The following is a 14,351-nucleotide window of genomic DNA, read 5'->3' on the forward strand; positions in this document are numbered from 1 at the left end:
TATATATATATATATAAATAAAACAAACATACAATTGATTTACACATTTTGAACAAAGCTATTGTTTTGATACCAATTTGTTAAATTTGATGAGCAAAGTTATGTATTATGTCTATTGTAAAAAAAAAAATTGTATATCATGATTTTGCCATCCAAAGTAATAAACTGTCATTTAATTGATCTTTTCCATAATGTTTAAATTAAAATCAAAATAAATAAAAATACAACTTTTCTGTCAATCATTTACACTAAGAAAGTAAACTTTAGAAAATTCTAGGATGGAGATTTGAGTTTTATATTTTTTCATGTAAAATTTATGATAGTAAAATTGTTGCTTTTTATTCATTTGAAATGTTTATCTAGCCAAATTAGGCTATAGCAATCATTTTTAAAAAGTGCTTACAAATATATTGTACAATTGCAGCGTATACTACACATTGGCTTTCCCATTTCCTCCTCTCTTAATGAGAAAAACTTGGAAGTAAATCGTTTCTGTCAGGTTCAGCTGCTGATCTGTTCATCTGAGTGGGGGTCAGATAGAAAAGAGGAAGTGGTTTGGAGCTGTGCTGAGATTATCTCAGCAAGTGCAGCTAATCTAGTACGGATGTAACTTTTACTTTTAACATGAGAAGCGGAGCATTATCTTTCTGTCTGGTTGTGTGAGACTTTGGAACCACGTCCAAACCAACCCTTGGGCTTATAGTTTGACACACACCCACACATACACACACTCGGGGAGAGAGACGCATACTGTAAATCACATTCAGCAGTATTTTCAGGGCGATATGCAGCTGTTGGTTTTATGGAGGCAGTGTATAGAAGTGGCTTTAAAACACTCACAGGATGCTCTGCACAAACAACCTCTGCCTATTTCAAAGTTGTGTATTTGCACCTCTGTTTTAATGGGAAATCGGACAGCTCTAAACAAGAGATTGAGGTTTAGGCAAGCAATTGCACTGGATTTCTGCTCTTGCTTTAATTTCCTTTGGCAGTGGGAGTGATTTCTTTAACATCAAACGGAATGGCGATTAGTTGTGGAAAAACGCTTACGAATACTTAAAGCAGAAAATAATTGAAACGAGCCATTGTATCTCCAAAGGTGATTTGCAAAGCAGTTTTTGAATTTGCAAAATAATGTAGTCCTTGGAGAATGAGGACTGTTTTTTTATGTCCTCAGTTTCTCATTTCTAAGGCTTTTCATGCTCACTTGAGTAGTTGCTAGTTGATTACATAATCAGTCTCTCCATGTACCCTTCTTAAGAGTGCTGTAACAAAACGGATTTGGACTGAATGGTCAGACAAAGGGAAGTGTTCTACGATGCATGAATAACCAAATTCACCATTCGTTGCAACATTTATTGACATCAGGTTAATGAGTGACTGGGAACGTGCTGAAATGGAAATATTTTGTATTTTGTAAGAAGTCATTATTCACCTGTATCTTAAATCGAGATTTTACTGCATATTATGATTATACTACTGAAAATGAAGAAGCATTTTTAGGATATTGTTGAATTGTTCATTTTTTCGTTTATGTTTAGTTTATTCATGTCTGGTTTAATGTAATTACTCTAATGTTAAATTATTTTTATGAAGTCAACTGTGTGCAGAATAGCATAACACTGTCAATACACACACTGTGCATGCTGTGCACAGTATGTACATTTTTTGTATGCATGCAATATATATGTCCTACTACATTTGAAAAAAAAGTGCAGTATACAAACCACACTGGGTAGAAACTTGTATCCCACAATGCAAAAGTGTAATGACATATCATACATTTTTTTAATCTCATTATACATTTTGGCTACCAAGACTAAGACATTTTAAAACAAAGTTGGACTAAAATAAAAAAATAACAATATAAAATAATATGAATTTATATCTGGATGACATTTACCAAATTAAACACACATGTAATGAGATCATGTGTTGAAGTGTTTATTGCTTCATTGTGTACTGTTTTTAAAAATTAAACATTTTAAAACTGTTTTCTATTTAAATCTATATTAAAAATTTATTTTATTCCTTTGATAGAAAAGCTGTCTTCAGCAACACACAAACCTTCAAGAAATCATTCTAATATGCTGATTTGGTGCTCCAAACAAATCGTATTCTTTTCAATGTTGAAAACCCAGATATTTTCCAATATTTTTGTGGAAACTGTAATACATTTTTTTTTTCAGGATTCTTTGATAAATAAAAAGTTAAAAGAAAACTCTTATTTGAAATAGAAATCATTATAAATGGCTTTATTGTCACTCTTGTTCAATTTAATGCATCCCTACTGAATAAAATTATTAATTTCTAATTTCAATTACATATCTCTCAGCTGAGCGTTTCACTTAAGCTTGATGTTTTAACATGATTTTTTTTTCTGATGCATAGTGTAATTAACATTCATTGAGGCTGTGTTAATCGTAACTCAATCCTGTCCTCTTTAAACCAGCTCTCATTGTCTGTCTATTTCTCTCTCCAGTTTAGGCAGTAATAAGTGGATGTTATGTGTATAATTTGTCAACCGTTCCCTTGAGGAGAACGCAGCGGCGCAGAAACCCTTCCAGCGAGGATGTGCGACGTTTGCGCACGCATGAGTCATTGACTGACAATCACAGCGGCTCCGTTCCCTCCCGTATGAGCACTTGTCGATGCATATTGACATACAGTTTCCTCAGCAGTGGCCTAACTCACACATACATACGCAAATAGCACCAGGAAACTCCATAGCATTATTTCCGCACAAATCACAGAGGCAGCGGAGCCTTGCTGACAAAATTCCAGTCATTCGGCACAAGCCGGGCCGCTGCCCTCGTTTTAGAAGCACATTTACAAACACACAAACTCATTTTTCTTCATCAAAAGTGCAGCTGGGGTTTCAATCTGCAGCTGCACTTGTGGATACAGAAATTATATTTATATGTGTGTCTGTGTGTTTGCTTGTGGTCTTGCTGGTTTGGCTATATATAGTTTGATTACGATTTGGCGAGCCTGTCGCAACATGCCTGCCATGCGCACAGGCACTAAAAAAACCACACATGCTTGATTACATCTGACAGGAAGAGGCTCTCGCATATCATATAAATCTACCTCATGTCGTTCTCTCACCTGTGGCCTGAAATTAATGTCATTTATGGAGTGAGTGCGTGTGTGTGGACGTGTGGGTGAGTGTGTGTTAGGCTGCAGTGGCGATGCATGTTGGCGGCTTCATTCACATTTTCTCTTCAACGTTCATTCATCACGATTTGCTCTCCCGCTACGTGCCATGCTCCCTGTCGTCTCACCCCTCCCTTCCTCCCTGGCTTCCTGTCTCCATCTCTATTTCCATTTTTAATTTTCATTACATTTGAGATGTGTCATTTTCATGACCGTTTCATTTATGGTGCTTTGCAAAGGCACTGCATCACTATTACGACTGTGTTAGGAATTTGAATAAACTCATAATTGATGGTTGACGCTAATATTTAGAGAACAAAGTGGTTTACAGCAGGGTTTTATATATATATATATATACAGTGGGTACGGAAAGTATTCAGACCCCCTTAAATTTTTCACTCTGTTATATTGCAGCCATTTGCTAAAATCATTTGTTAATTTTTTTTCCTCAATGTACACACAGCACCCCATATTGACAGAAAAACACAGAATTGTTGACATTTTTGCAGATTTATTAAAAAAGAAAAACTGAAATATCACATGGTCCTAAGTATTCAGACCCTTTGCTCAGTATTTAGTAGAAGCACCCTTTTGATCTAATAAAGCCATGAGTCTTTTTGGGAAAGATGCAACAAGTTTGTCACACCTGGATTTGGGGATCCTCTGGATTTGAGCTGAAATGAAATGATTCAAAAATATATTTTTATTTAGTTTAACTTGTTGTACTAAAATAACTAAAACTGAAAAAAAGTATAAAAACTAAATAGACACATAAAAAATAAACACAAGCACACAACAAAATTACAAAAACTTTAAATATTAAAATGGAAAATATAAAAATAAAAACGAATTCAAAATATATAATAGCATCTCAAAGATACTGAAATAACACTGTTTTACAATATAAAATACATGTTTTATGACAGCAAATACAATATACACAAAATTGCTGAAGTTAAATGTATTTTATCCAATATTTAATTGAAATTCTCTTGGAGATGTGCATTATTCATTATCAAGCCACAAAAAAGCTTAAGCTTAGGCTTCTTCCTCCTTTTTGGACATGTATAAGTTAATAATTTATTTTTATTAATTATTACATTATAATTAATTATTAATTGTATAAGTTAAAATTGTTTTGTATTGTGTTGTATTGTGTTGTATTGTTTTTGTTTTGTTTATTAGTTATTGTATTTATTTTACATGTTCAAAATAAAGTCTCAAATCAAATAAAAAACAACATAAAATATAATATATTATAATATAATAAAATATAAAAATTAAAACTAATTCAAAATACTAATAATATCTCAGCTAATATACTAAAATAACACCGTTTTACAGTAAAAATAGTGACTTATATGACACCAAATAAAATGTATACAAAATTGCTAATTGCTAAATACATTTACACAATATTTACTCAATTCACTGAGAGGTGTGCATTATTCATTATTAAGGTTATACAAACTGACTGTGGGTGAAAATCTTCTGTTAATCGGGCACAAATACTGGTCAATACAATCTCACAAAATTGACCATATTGGTTTATCAGGACCCCCACCTTTAAGAATCAAACTAGGCCTGACCTGAACCATATCTAGAGACCTAAATATTAAAGTATTTTTGACTGCATAGCAACCATCTGGAACAGCACCCTAGCAACCACCCAGAACTCATCAAATGTACAGCCATTTATTTCACCTCTGTTTTATTGACAGTACAATCACAGTATGCTGTCCTCCTCCTCATTTGCTCTCTTTTGCTTTGTTCTCTCTCTTTCCTTGCTCTGTGAAAGGCATTACAGAGGTGATGGTTGCTGGGTAGCTTAGAGGAGTTGATTTTGGCTCCGGAGTTGCATGCTTGTTAGCAGTCCAGCCTGAATATGTCTTATGATTCATGTTCATGTTGCACTGAACAGAGCTGAGAAAATACGACAGTCTTAATCAGGGATTAATTCTGCAGAGTATGTGTGTGTGTGTGTGTGTGTGTGTGTTGTGGATGGCAGTTGCAAACTATTTCTATAGCCTACTCATTTCTGTATATTTAATCCTATTTTAGAGTATTCTTTCTTCAAACACACGCATTCACATAGAAGCGAAAAAGAAAACGCAAAGCACGTAAATCTCACAAAATCACGTCTGGGTCATATTTCATTTCAAAATCAAAAGGCAAAAATGACAGGCACACCGCTACAGTGTAGCACAGAGTACACAGGGCAGAACAAAAAGCATTGTTCGATCCCAGTCCACAAGAGTAGAAGCACATCCCATATAGCAAATTTCACAAACAATAAAGAAACCGCAACTAAATAAATGAAACATGAAATTTTTTTTTTTTTTTTTTTTACAATTTAAAAAAATCATTTTACATATATAGAGAGGGAAAGAGAGAGAATTTATAATATTATTAATACTCTACTTTTGTAATATTTTATAGAAATAGAATTTATAATTCTATAAATGCTAAATCTATATTTCTAAATCTATATATAATCGGCAATGAATCACCTGCGATTTTGAATGTGATTTTGCGTAGCTTGTCAGTGAACTACAGCTCTGTGTAGTAAATGCCGCTCCATCTGAAAGCACGTGCTGGAGATTTACTACTAATCACAGGAGCGACTTTACGGATGAGATGTGCATGAAAATCACATTTGATTTTTTGCACAGCCCTACTTGTTCTATAATATCCAATTATAAAATGTTTTCTTATCTTTTAAAATATGTATTAAGATATGTTCTTGATCAACTTTGTAAGATTCACTCAAGAACCAACATGATAGAAGATATCAGAAACAGAAAGATGAACTACATGCACACAAAATGCTGAACAGTGTGTTTGGTGTATACAGCAGCAGCAGCAGCATAGCAACAGTGTGAGATTGCCTAAGCAAATATTCCCTAATTCTTTGCTCAGTGTTTTAAAAGCTTTTACGTGTGCTGGCAGATGAGATGGAGATTTTCTCAGGGACCTCATCAGCAAATGGGTGTTCTCAAATCTCAGGCCACCCCTCTCTACACACACACACACATGTTGCGAATCATTACTTAATTCAGCTGAACTCTGAGTTTTGATGGACATGTTTTAGTTTAAATGAAAATGTAAAGGTCAGTAACCTTATACTGATCTCATTCTCAGTAAGCACAGTATTCAAGCTCCAGGTGTGTTAGCCATGTGAGCTCTATCAGAGACTGTATAAGGGAAGAAGATGGACCACTCATAGATTAATGAATGAGAGAAATTACAGCGGTCAATAAAATTCAGTCCCACCTTTATGTTAAAAAGGCAGATCCCCTCGTTAACTTGAGTTTTTTATTATAATAATCAGGTGCAAACAGGTTTGTTTTTTTGAACTGTGGCCATGTTGTAATATTTGTAATATATTATTTTAATTATGTTTTTTTTCCCTGATACAAAACTGTCCTGGACCAGACTGAAAAATACAGTTGTAATGAGATTTGAGCTAAAGAAGCTACATTTATGATCTTCTTGTCAGATTTTATTGCTGAATTAAAATACTATTGAAGAAAATTCTTGACAAACAGTTTCAAGATTTTTCCTCATTCAAATATAGAGCTTTACTTATATGTTCATTACCTCGGAAATAGCTAAAATAAGTGTTACCAAGATGGTCGCTGAGTAAACTGATTCGACTGACTCGTTACAGTGCTTGCAATGCTTGTTATTAAAGGGGTCCTATTATGCTTTTTCACTTTTTCAACTTTAGTTAGTCTGTAATGTTGCTGTTTGAGCATAAAAAAGATCTGCAAAGTTACAAAGCTCAAAGTCCACTTCAAAAGGAGATATTTTATTTAACAGAAATCACTTTTCAAAAACTACAACGAACAACTCGTTTGGACTACAACGCATATTTTCCGGGATTTGTGATATCACAGATATCAACGAATGGGACGAGACCTGGTTGAGCTGCACTAGAGAAGGCAACGAGTGTTATCACTATGTCGGAGACATGCTAGCTTTCCCAAGGCAGACGAACTTAGAGTGGTTACAATCATCCGGGTTTAAATCGCGCTCAAATTGATTTGATTTTGACGCAATATTTACACTGAAGCTCGCAGGTGGCTATGGTAAGGGGCGTGACATTTCCCGACCAGGCGCCAAGAGGTGCCAATCACAGCACACACTAGCCCAGCTAACCAATCACAGCACACACTGGCCCAGCTAACCAATCACAGCACATTTCGTATTTCAGAAGGCGGGCCTTCATTTGATACAGGAACTATTCGAGCCGTTCATGCCAGACTGAGGAGAGAGGTGTTGTAATAATGTAAAATATGTGAAAAATAATGTGTTTTTCGAACAACCTAGTATGAGAGCCTGTTCTAGTACACCCCCAAAACAAGATCAAGACTTTGTAAAAGAGCATAATAGGACCCCTTTAAATTAATTTCACATATGATCATGTCAGATTTCATGAAACCATTAAGTCTGCATGAAATAAAAATTAACTCATCTATTTTCCAAAAGCATGTTATTGATCTCATTGTGCTCATTTTATCACACTGAAAATACTCAGAAATTGCTAGTAAATTTCAATAGATAATTATAAAAAGGGAATAACATTCAAACCTATTACATTTGAAGTTAAAAATGTATTTAAAAAATTGATGTAGAAAGACGAAATGCATAACAGTGTTTGTTTTATTTACATCTTCGAAAAATCATTTTTACAGTATATTTTTTTTATTAAGTTTTAACCCTACATATTTTTCTTGTACAGTAATCTGTTTCACTCAGATGTACATCATAATGCAGATAAAAAGATCTGTTGCTACTTCCGTCACATTGCAACATTAATATTAAATAGTAGTAAATTCCTGTTGAACTTCAGTTGAAATAAAAAAAAAAATACAATAATTATGCAAGTAGTCATTATCCAGTACACTTGTTCCAGGTTTAGGCCTTCTGGCGTAACCTGAGGTTATGTTTCTTGCTCAAGGGCACTGGCAATAGCTTTACCGAACTTACAGAAAACTTTAACACCACTCTGCTGATGCCTTGCGAGCACTGGTGTTTCCTTCGGGAAATGCAAATCTAGTTTGTAAATATGTGTGTTTTTAGAGTCACTGTTGAATGCACATATACTTGGAAATGTTAGGCTTTAAGCAACAAACACAATTTCATTATGCAGCCTGGAGTTATAAATCTTGTTTGTTCATTTAGACCAGAGGAGAACTGGCCTTCCTTCTGAGCCTGGTTTCTCCCAAAGTTTTTTTCTCAAATTTTTATCCACACCTGATGGAGTTTGGGATCCTTGCCAGCATCACTTTTGGATTGCTTAGTTGGGGTTTAAAAGACACGTAATATTCAGCAATATTATTGTTTTGACTGCAGTGACACTATTGCATGAGAACAAAACTTGAACTGACTTGAAATGAGCTGAATACCGATGCTATTGTCTTCTATAGAGCTGCTTTATAGCCAAATCAAATTTCTTTCATAACTGACTAATTTTGAAACATTGTTACTGAATTGAACTGAATTGAATTACTGAATTGAACTGAATCAACATAGAACTGACTTAAGTTGAATATTGACTTATTGTCTTCTAGCTGCTTTATAGCTGAATGAAATTTGTTTCATAATTGATTAATTTTGCAATATTTACACTAAACTGAACTGAATTAACACTGAACTGATTTGAGCTGAATAACGACACTACTGTCTTCTGTAGAGCTACAGTACTTACAGCTGAATAAAATTTTTTCATAATTGACAGGTTTTGCAACATTCAATGAATCGGTTCAATGTTGATTCAGTTCAGTTCAATCACATGACGATGTTGCATAATTCATCAGTTCTGAACACATTACCACTGAATTGAACTGAACTGAATCAACATTGAACTGACTCACTGAATAACGATAATGTTGTCTTCTGTACAGATGTTTATAACTGAATCTAATTTGTTTCACAATTGACGAATTTTACAACATCAACACATTATTAAACTGAACTGAATCAACAGTGAACTGACTCAGGCAGAATAATGACGTTATTGTCTTCTGGAGAAATGCTTATCGCTAAATTGAACTGGTTTCATAATTAATTTTACATAGTTATTGAACTGAACCAACAATTAACTGACTTATAAAATAATGACACTATAGTTTTTTATTGCTGCTTTACAGCAACTTGAATTTGTTTCATATTTTCCTGTTTAATGCTGTAATGCTGCTTTGAAACACCTGTAATTCAAAATCTGTATTGTATGAAACGCTAAATTAAGTTGACTTGACTTCACATTGAAAACACTGGGGTCCAGAAGTCTCAGACCAGTGAAAATACTGAAAACAGTACTTTTTTTCTGCATTTATCAAAATTTTTATAACATTACTGTTAAAGTTTTGGATAGTAACCTCATTTTAAAATACAGTATAGTACATAATGATTACCATATTCATAGTAAAATATTACCATAGTATTAACATGGTCCAAAAACATGGTAACAATGTTTGACAACACTAATATTACATTTTTTGACTGCATCAATTGCTTACATTCAGCTGCATGCATTAACCTGTAGCATCCAACTAACACTGTCAGTATTTCCCAGCTCTTCTATCATAAATGAAGCCATAAACCCTCTTTTCTCTCTCTTTTAAAGGGGTGCGTTCTCAGAGGTGGTCCTGGCAGAGGAGAGGTCCACGGGAAAGATGTTCGCTGTGAAGTGCATCCCTAAAAAAGCACTGAAGGGCAAGGAGAGCAGCATCGAGAATGAGATTGCCGTTCTACGCAAGTGAGTTCCATTTCCCGTACCACACCTGTACCCATGGCAACAGCATCACCCCTCTCTTCCACACTCATTCTCTTAGTTTGCCAATTGATAGGAGCTTGTTTGCCTGAGGTTTGACCTCCAGTTACCTTGGTAACTCCGGTGCCCTCGTCCAATTACAGCAGGGAAGCTCCCTCAGATGTTCTCTCTCTGTGAAGCTGCACGCGTGCGAACCATGTCCGTGAGTGTGGACAGAGGCTTTGACTGTGTTTGGAATGGAAAATAAGTGCATGCTTACTGCATACTGAACGCGCAGTATATACTGTTTGCTTCCTATTAGTATTAAAATATAGTCTTTTATGTTATGTACATATTATGTAAAAAAATAAAAAATCAGTAATTTCAACCGATTTTAGTCCATTCACACACTGCCTTTCAAAGGTTTGGCGTCAGCAGGGTTTTTTATTTATTTATTACAAATTAATACTTTTATTCAGCTAGGATGCATTAAATAGATTTTTTTTAAAGTGAAAAATACATTTATAATGTTTCTATGCAGAAATCATAAAAAAAATGTATCACAAAATATTTCCACAAAAATATTAAGCAGCACAATATTTTTAAACATTGATAATAAAAAGAAATGTTTCTTGAGCATGAAATCAGCATATTAGAATGAACTGGAGTAATGATTCTGAAAATGTAGCTTCGCCATCACAAAAACAAATAAAGATTTTAAATATATTAAAATAATAAAAAAACATTCAAAATTGAAAAGGTAAAAAACTCTTATTTTAAATTATAATCTTTTCACAATATTAGTTTTTTATACATAAATAAGAGAACTTCTTCATAAGAGATTTTCAACAAAAAAATAAAATAAAATAAAAGAATGTAGTGTAATATATATGTAGGAGGTCAAAGACGGGCTGGTTGTGATGCCATTTTTGGTAATCATTGAGCTCATGAATATTAATTAGCTAGCTTTTACATTGCCAGACAGTTTTACAGTTTTCAGTCCCTTGTCCTTATTGATATTTATGCAGTGTTCCTCGCTGACTTGGCATGGGCACAATATCAGCTTTACCTTTGTGCAGATATTTAAATTGGCTATATTTACATAAATTAAAAACTAAAGTCCAATTATTTTTTTAAATATGATTTTATAGTTTTTAAAGTTATGTTAAAGTCACTTCAGTTTATCTTGACATGCTTTTTTAAAATGCAATCCAAAATAATATTTTGATATAAGCTAAATTAGTGCATGGCCCATTAAAAGTACACATTACAAATATATTAGAGAGTATGTCCGAGCGTTAGATGTCTCTGCGTTTAATATTTTCTTTATTTCTTAATTTTATCACTTCACAACTGTTAATTTGCCCACTCTAGCTCAAAGAAAGCAAAGCAAACCGACCTCTTACATACAAGCAACAAGCTTAACACATTTCTGAGGTATTTTCCCACCGTCGGTGCAAATGAAAGCAGGTGTGTGTGACATATGGTGTGTGACGGGTGTTTCCCCTGAGACTCATCAGGAAAGGCTGCCTCTGATTCTGACATGGGCTTCTGTTGTCACAGCGATCTTACCCTGGAGATCGGACACACAGTTTTGTCCTTCAAGTCTCGGTCTCCCTCGTCTCATATCATAGCAACCAAATGATTGACAGCTTGTCTGCCATCTCCTGGGTGATGCCATAGGCCTGTAATTAGATGGAACGAGTGCACACACGAGCCAACGAACGAGAGTGTGTTCGTTTCTTCATTGTCCGTTTTTGTCTTGCCTGCATATGTGGAAGATAATGAGATGCCCTCATAGGTTAGAGTTTATTCTTCGCAATACCCACAGAGAATCGCTAACGTACACTCCCAGCATGCCTCAGAGTCATGCTGCCTGACTGACTAATGTTATGTTTAAATACTTAAGTCAATTCAATTTATCCAGACATGGGACTCGCTAACCCAGAGGGAAATTTTATTGCTCAAAGGCTGCTCTTTCTTAGCTCATGAGACATAATTGAGTTCTAATCAGGCATGACGTGAAGTTTCCAGTCATAAATGTTTTAGTCCGCACTAAAAGTGAAAATGCTGCATAAGGCAATAGTCTCAGTCAGTCAAGAAATATTAGGATTATGGACCAATGAGATTAAGGTGGGCGGGGCTAGCCAGCACAGCATCACTTGTCATGGGTCAGGACAAAAAATAAGATTTACATGGAAGAGATCGCTGTTATTACTTGTTTTGTTTAAATATTAGCTTTGTCTCAGAAGTTTCTCCTAAAATTTCTTAGGAGATACAAGAACAGAATCAAAAGAGATCATTTTCATACAATTTTTGACATATAGTAAAAGTATATAACATTGTGAAAAAGAAGTACACTTTAGCATACTTTTATTAAGAGAACTTAAATAATATACTTTAGAATATATTTATGTGCAAACTCAATGTAATGTCTTCAGACACTTAATTGCATGTTAATTGCGATTAAAAGAAAACTGTTTAAAAAATTACATTAATTGCAATTAGCTGATTTTTAGAGTGCGTTTTGACCCACTTGAGTAGCACTTACAGTATATACAGTACATCTTTATATGTAAACCTCCATTTGCTCTCCATTTAATCTCATTTCTGTCTTGGAGAAGCGATTGAGACGTTAAAGGTATAGTTTGTCCAAAAACGACAGGTTTGGAACAAGTGGAGGGTGAGTAAATGAAGACAGAATTTTCATTTTTGGGTGAACTTTGCCTTTAAAAATAGATCTCATTTGTGTATTTTCTTTAATGAGAATGAGTCTCGCTCCACATCAGATAATGTGAATGCTGAAGTGAATCACTTACTACTTAAAAGCACCTGGCACAAAAGAAAGCGACACGCAGCTTTCAGCAGTAAATAGCTAGTCATTCTACCTTTTTTTATTGTTAAATGATTTCTTTTTATTGGCACTCAGCAGTGTTTTTTGTGAAATAATGGAAAAGAGTGTTTTTTTTTTCCTCGCTCTGCTTTCACCCCTATTCCTTAGTGCTTTTTCCTCTTGAATCAAAAGAGAAGATGGTTTCAGAGGCAGCGAATGAGTCGTGCTACAGCTTCTGCCCACTCACTGCTGAAGGAGAAAGAGAGAGAGAGAGAAACAGACAGAGGGAAGAAGCAGCGAACGCATGAAAGAGGGATATTAAGCCAGTGAATGGCTTTGTAATCCTCCAGCAGACGGGTTTCCATAATCAGTTTTGAAAAATCAATACGTCAAAGGGCAAATCGACCTACAGGTTTTGTTCAAGAAGAAAAAACAGAGCTTGTCTTTGTTTATTCATTTGTTTCCAAAGCTAACATTTTAATATGCTGCATCAGAGGTGACTCTCAGTTCATTGAATCGCGAATCGATATGAAACCACTCGATGAAACCACTAAATGAATCACTTGCTCTCAGATTTATCCGTACCTCAGTAACTCTTTTATATATCAAACAACAATACAAGGAGCATTTCTGACAAAAAACTAACGCCTGCTGGCTGCTCGGAGGCGTTTTACTGCAGTCTTTTATTTTGCATTTCTCTGAACCGAAACCTTTTTCTGTTTTATCCGGGCTCAGGCAGCGGTGAGCACCATTGAAAGAACCGTTTCTGAGATGATTGCCCCTTGCCTGTAGGGATCAACCTTTTCTGAATATATGGATGAACAAAGAGAGTTAATTATAGGAAACTGAGGTGGGGGAGGGGGGAGAAAACAAATGTATTATCTGTACCCGTTGATGTCCATTATGAGCATGTGTGCATGCATGCGTCCTGTTATTGTTCGCTCACTTGCGTCATTGCCTGGCCTGTTATCATGTGCCAGTTGGACTCGCTGATCAGAATTCACTTAAAATGCAACGCTAATGTGTATACACACGGCCGCCGTGACTGTGTTACCATGACGAGAGAAGAGAGAGATGTTAACTGCAGGGAAGGAGAGGAGAAGAAAATCAAAACAAAAAAAGATATTGCCAGTTGATATATGAAAGAGATGAAAAAGCCACCTTTTAAAGCAGGCACCTTAACAGCATCCATTAGATGACAACAATTAGACTAGCTGTGCATCTAAATGCTTTAGAATCTTCAAAACGCCATTTAGTCATTTGTTTTGGCATATGACAATATACTGTATATACATACAAATGTAAATTCAATTAAAATGTTATTTACCTTAACCTGAAATGCACGTACAAATATATGTGTAGTGAATGTTAATTTCAATTATAAAAGCCTACATGCTAGTGCATGCAAGTTCATAGCTTAAAACTTGGCAGTGTTTATTGTACATTAAATGGGCCTATGTGCACCACTGAAGTATTCATATGCTAATGAGAAGATCCAGAATGTTCCACTCTGTTAAATTAACTTCCTAAACAAACCCAGAGGCAAAGCGAGCCAGATTGCAGCAAACACATGCATAAAAATAAATGTTAAATGCATATTTTTTT

At 34.8% G+C, this 14,351-nt stretch overlaps 2 protein-coding genes across 2 annotated transcripts in view; one reads left to right on the top strand and one right to left on the bottom strand.

Annotated features, from left to right (window-relative positions):
- nudt5 (nudix (nucleoside diphosphate linked moiety X)-type motif 5) overlaps positions 1–14,351 on the bottom strand; it is a 68,179-nt gene that overhangs the window by 35,072 nt on the left and 18,756 nt on the right. The gene's annotated exons all lie outside the window — the stretch shown is intronic.
- LOC107584047 (calcium/calmodulin-dependent protein kinase type 1D) overlaps positions 1–14,351 on the top strand; it is a 51,995-nt gene that overhangs the window by 24,491 nt on the left and 13,153 nt on the right. Inside the window, exon 2 of the mRNA XM_016270450.1 lies at positions 9,788–9,919. Within this exon, the coding sequence (XP_016125936.1) occupies positions 9,788–9,919 (132 nt within the window). The remainder of the gene's footprint in view (positions 1–9,787; positions 9,920–14,351) is intronic.

The sequence above is a fragment of the Sinocyclocheilus grahami genome, unplaced genomic scaffold (assembly GCF_001515645.1).
Source record: "Sinocyclocheilus grahami isolate Dianchi unplaced genomic scaffold, SAMN03320097.WGS_v1.1 scaffold56.1, whole genome shotgun sequence".
In the NCBI taxonomy this organism is placed as follows: Eukaryota; Metazoa; Chordata; class Actinopteri; order Cypriniformes; family Cyprinidae; genus Sinocyclocheilus; species Sinocyclocheilus grahami.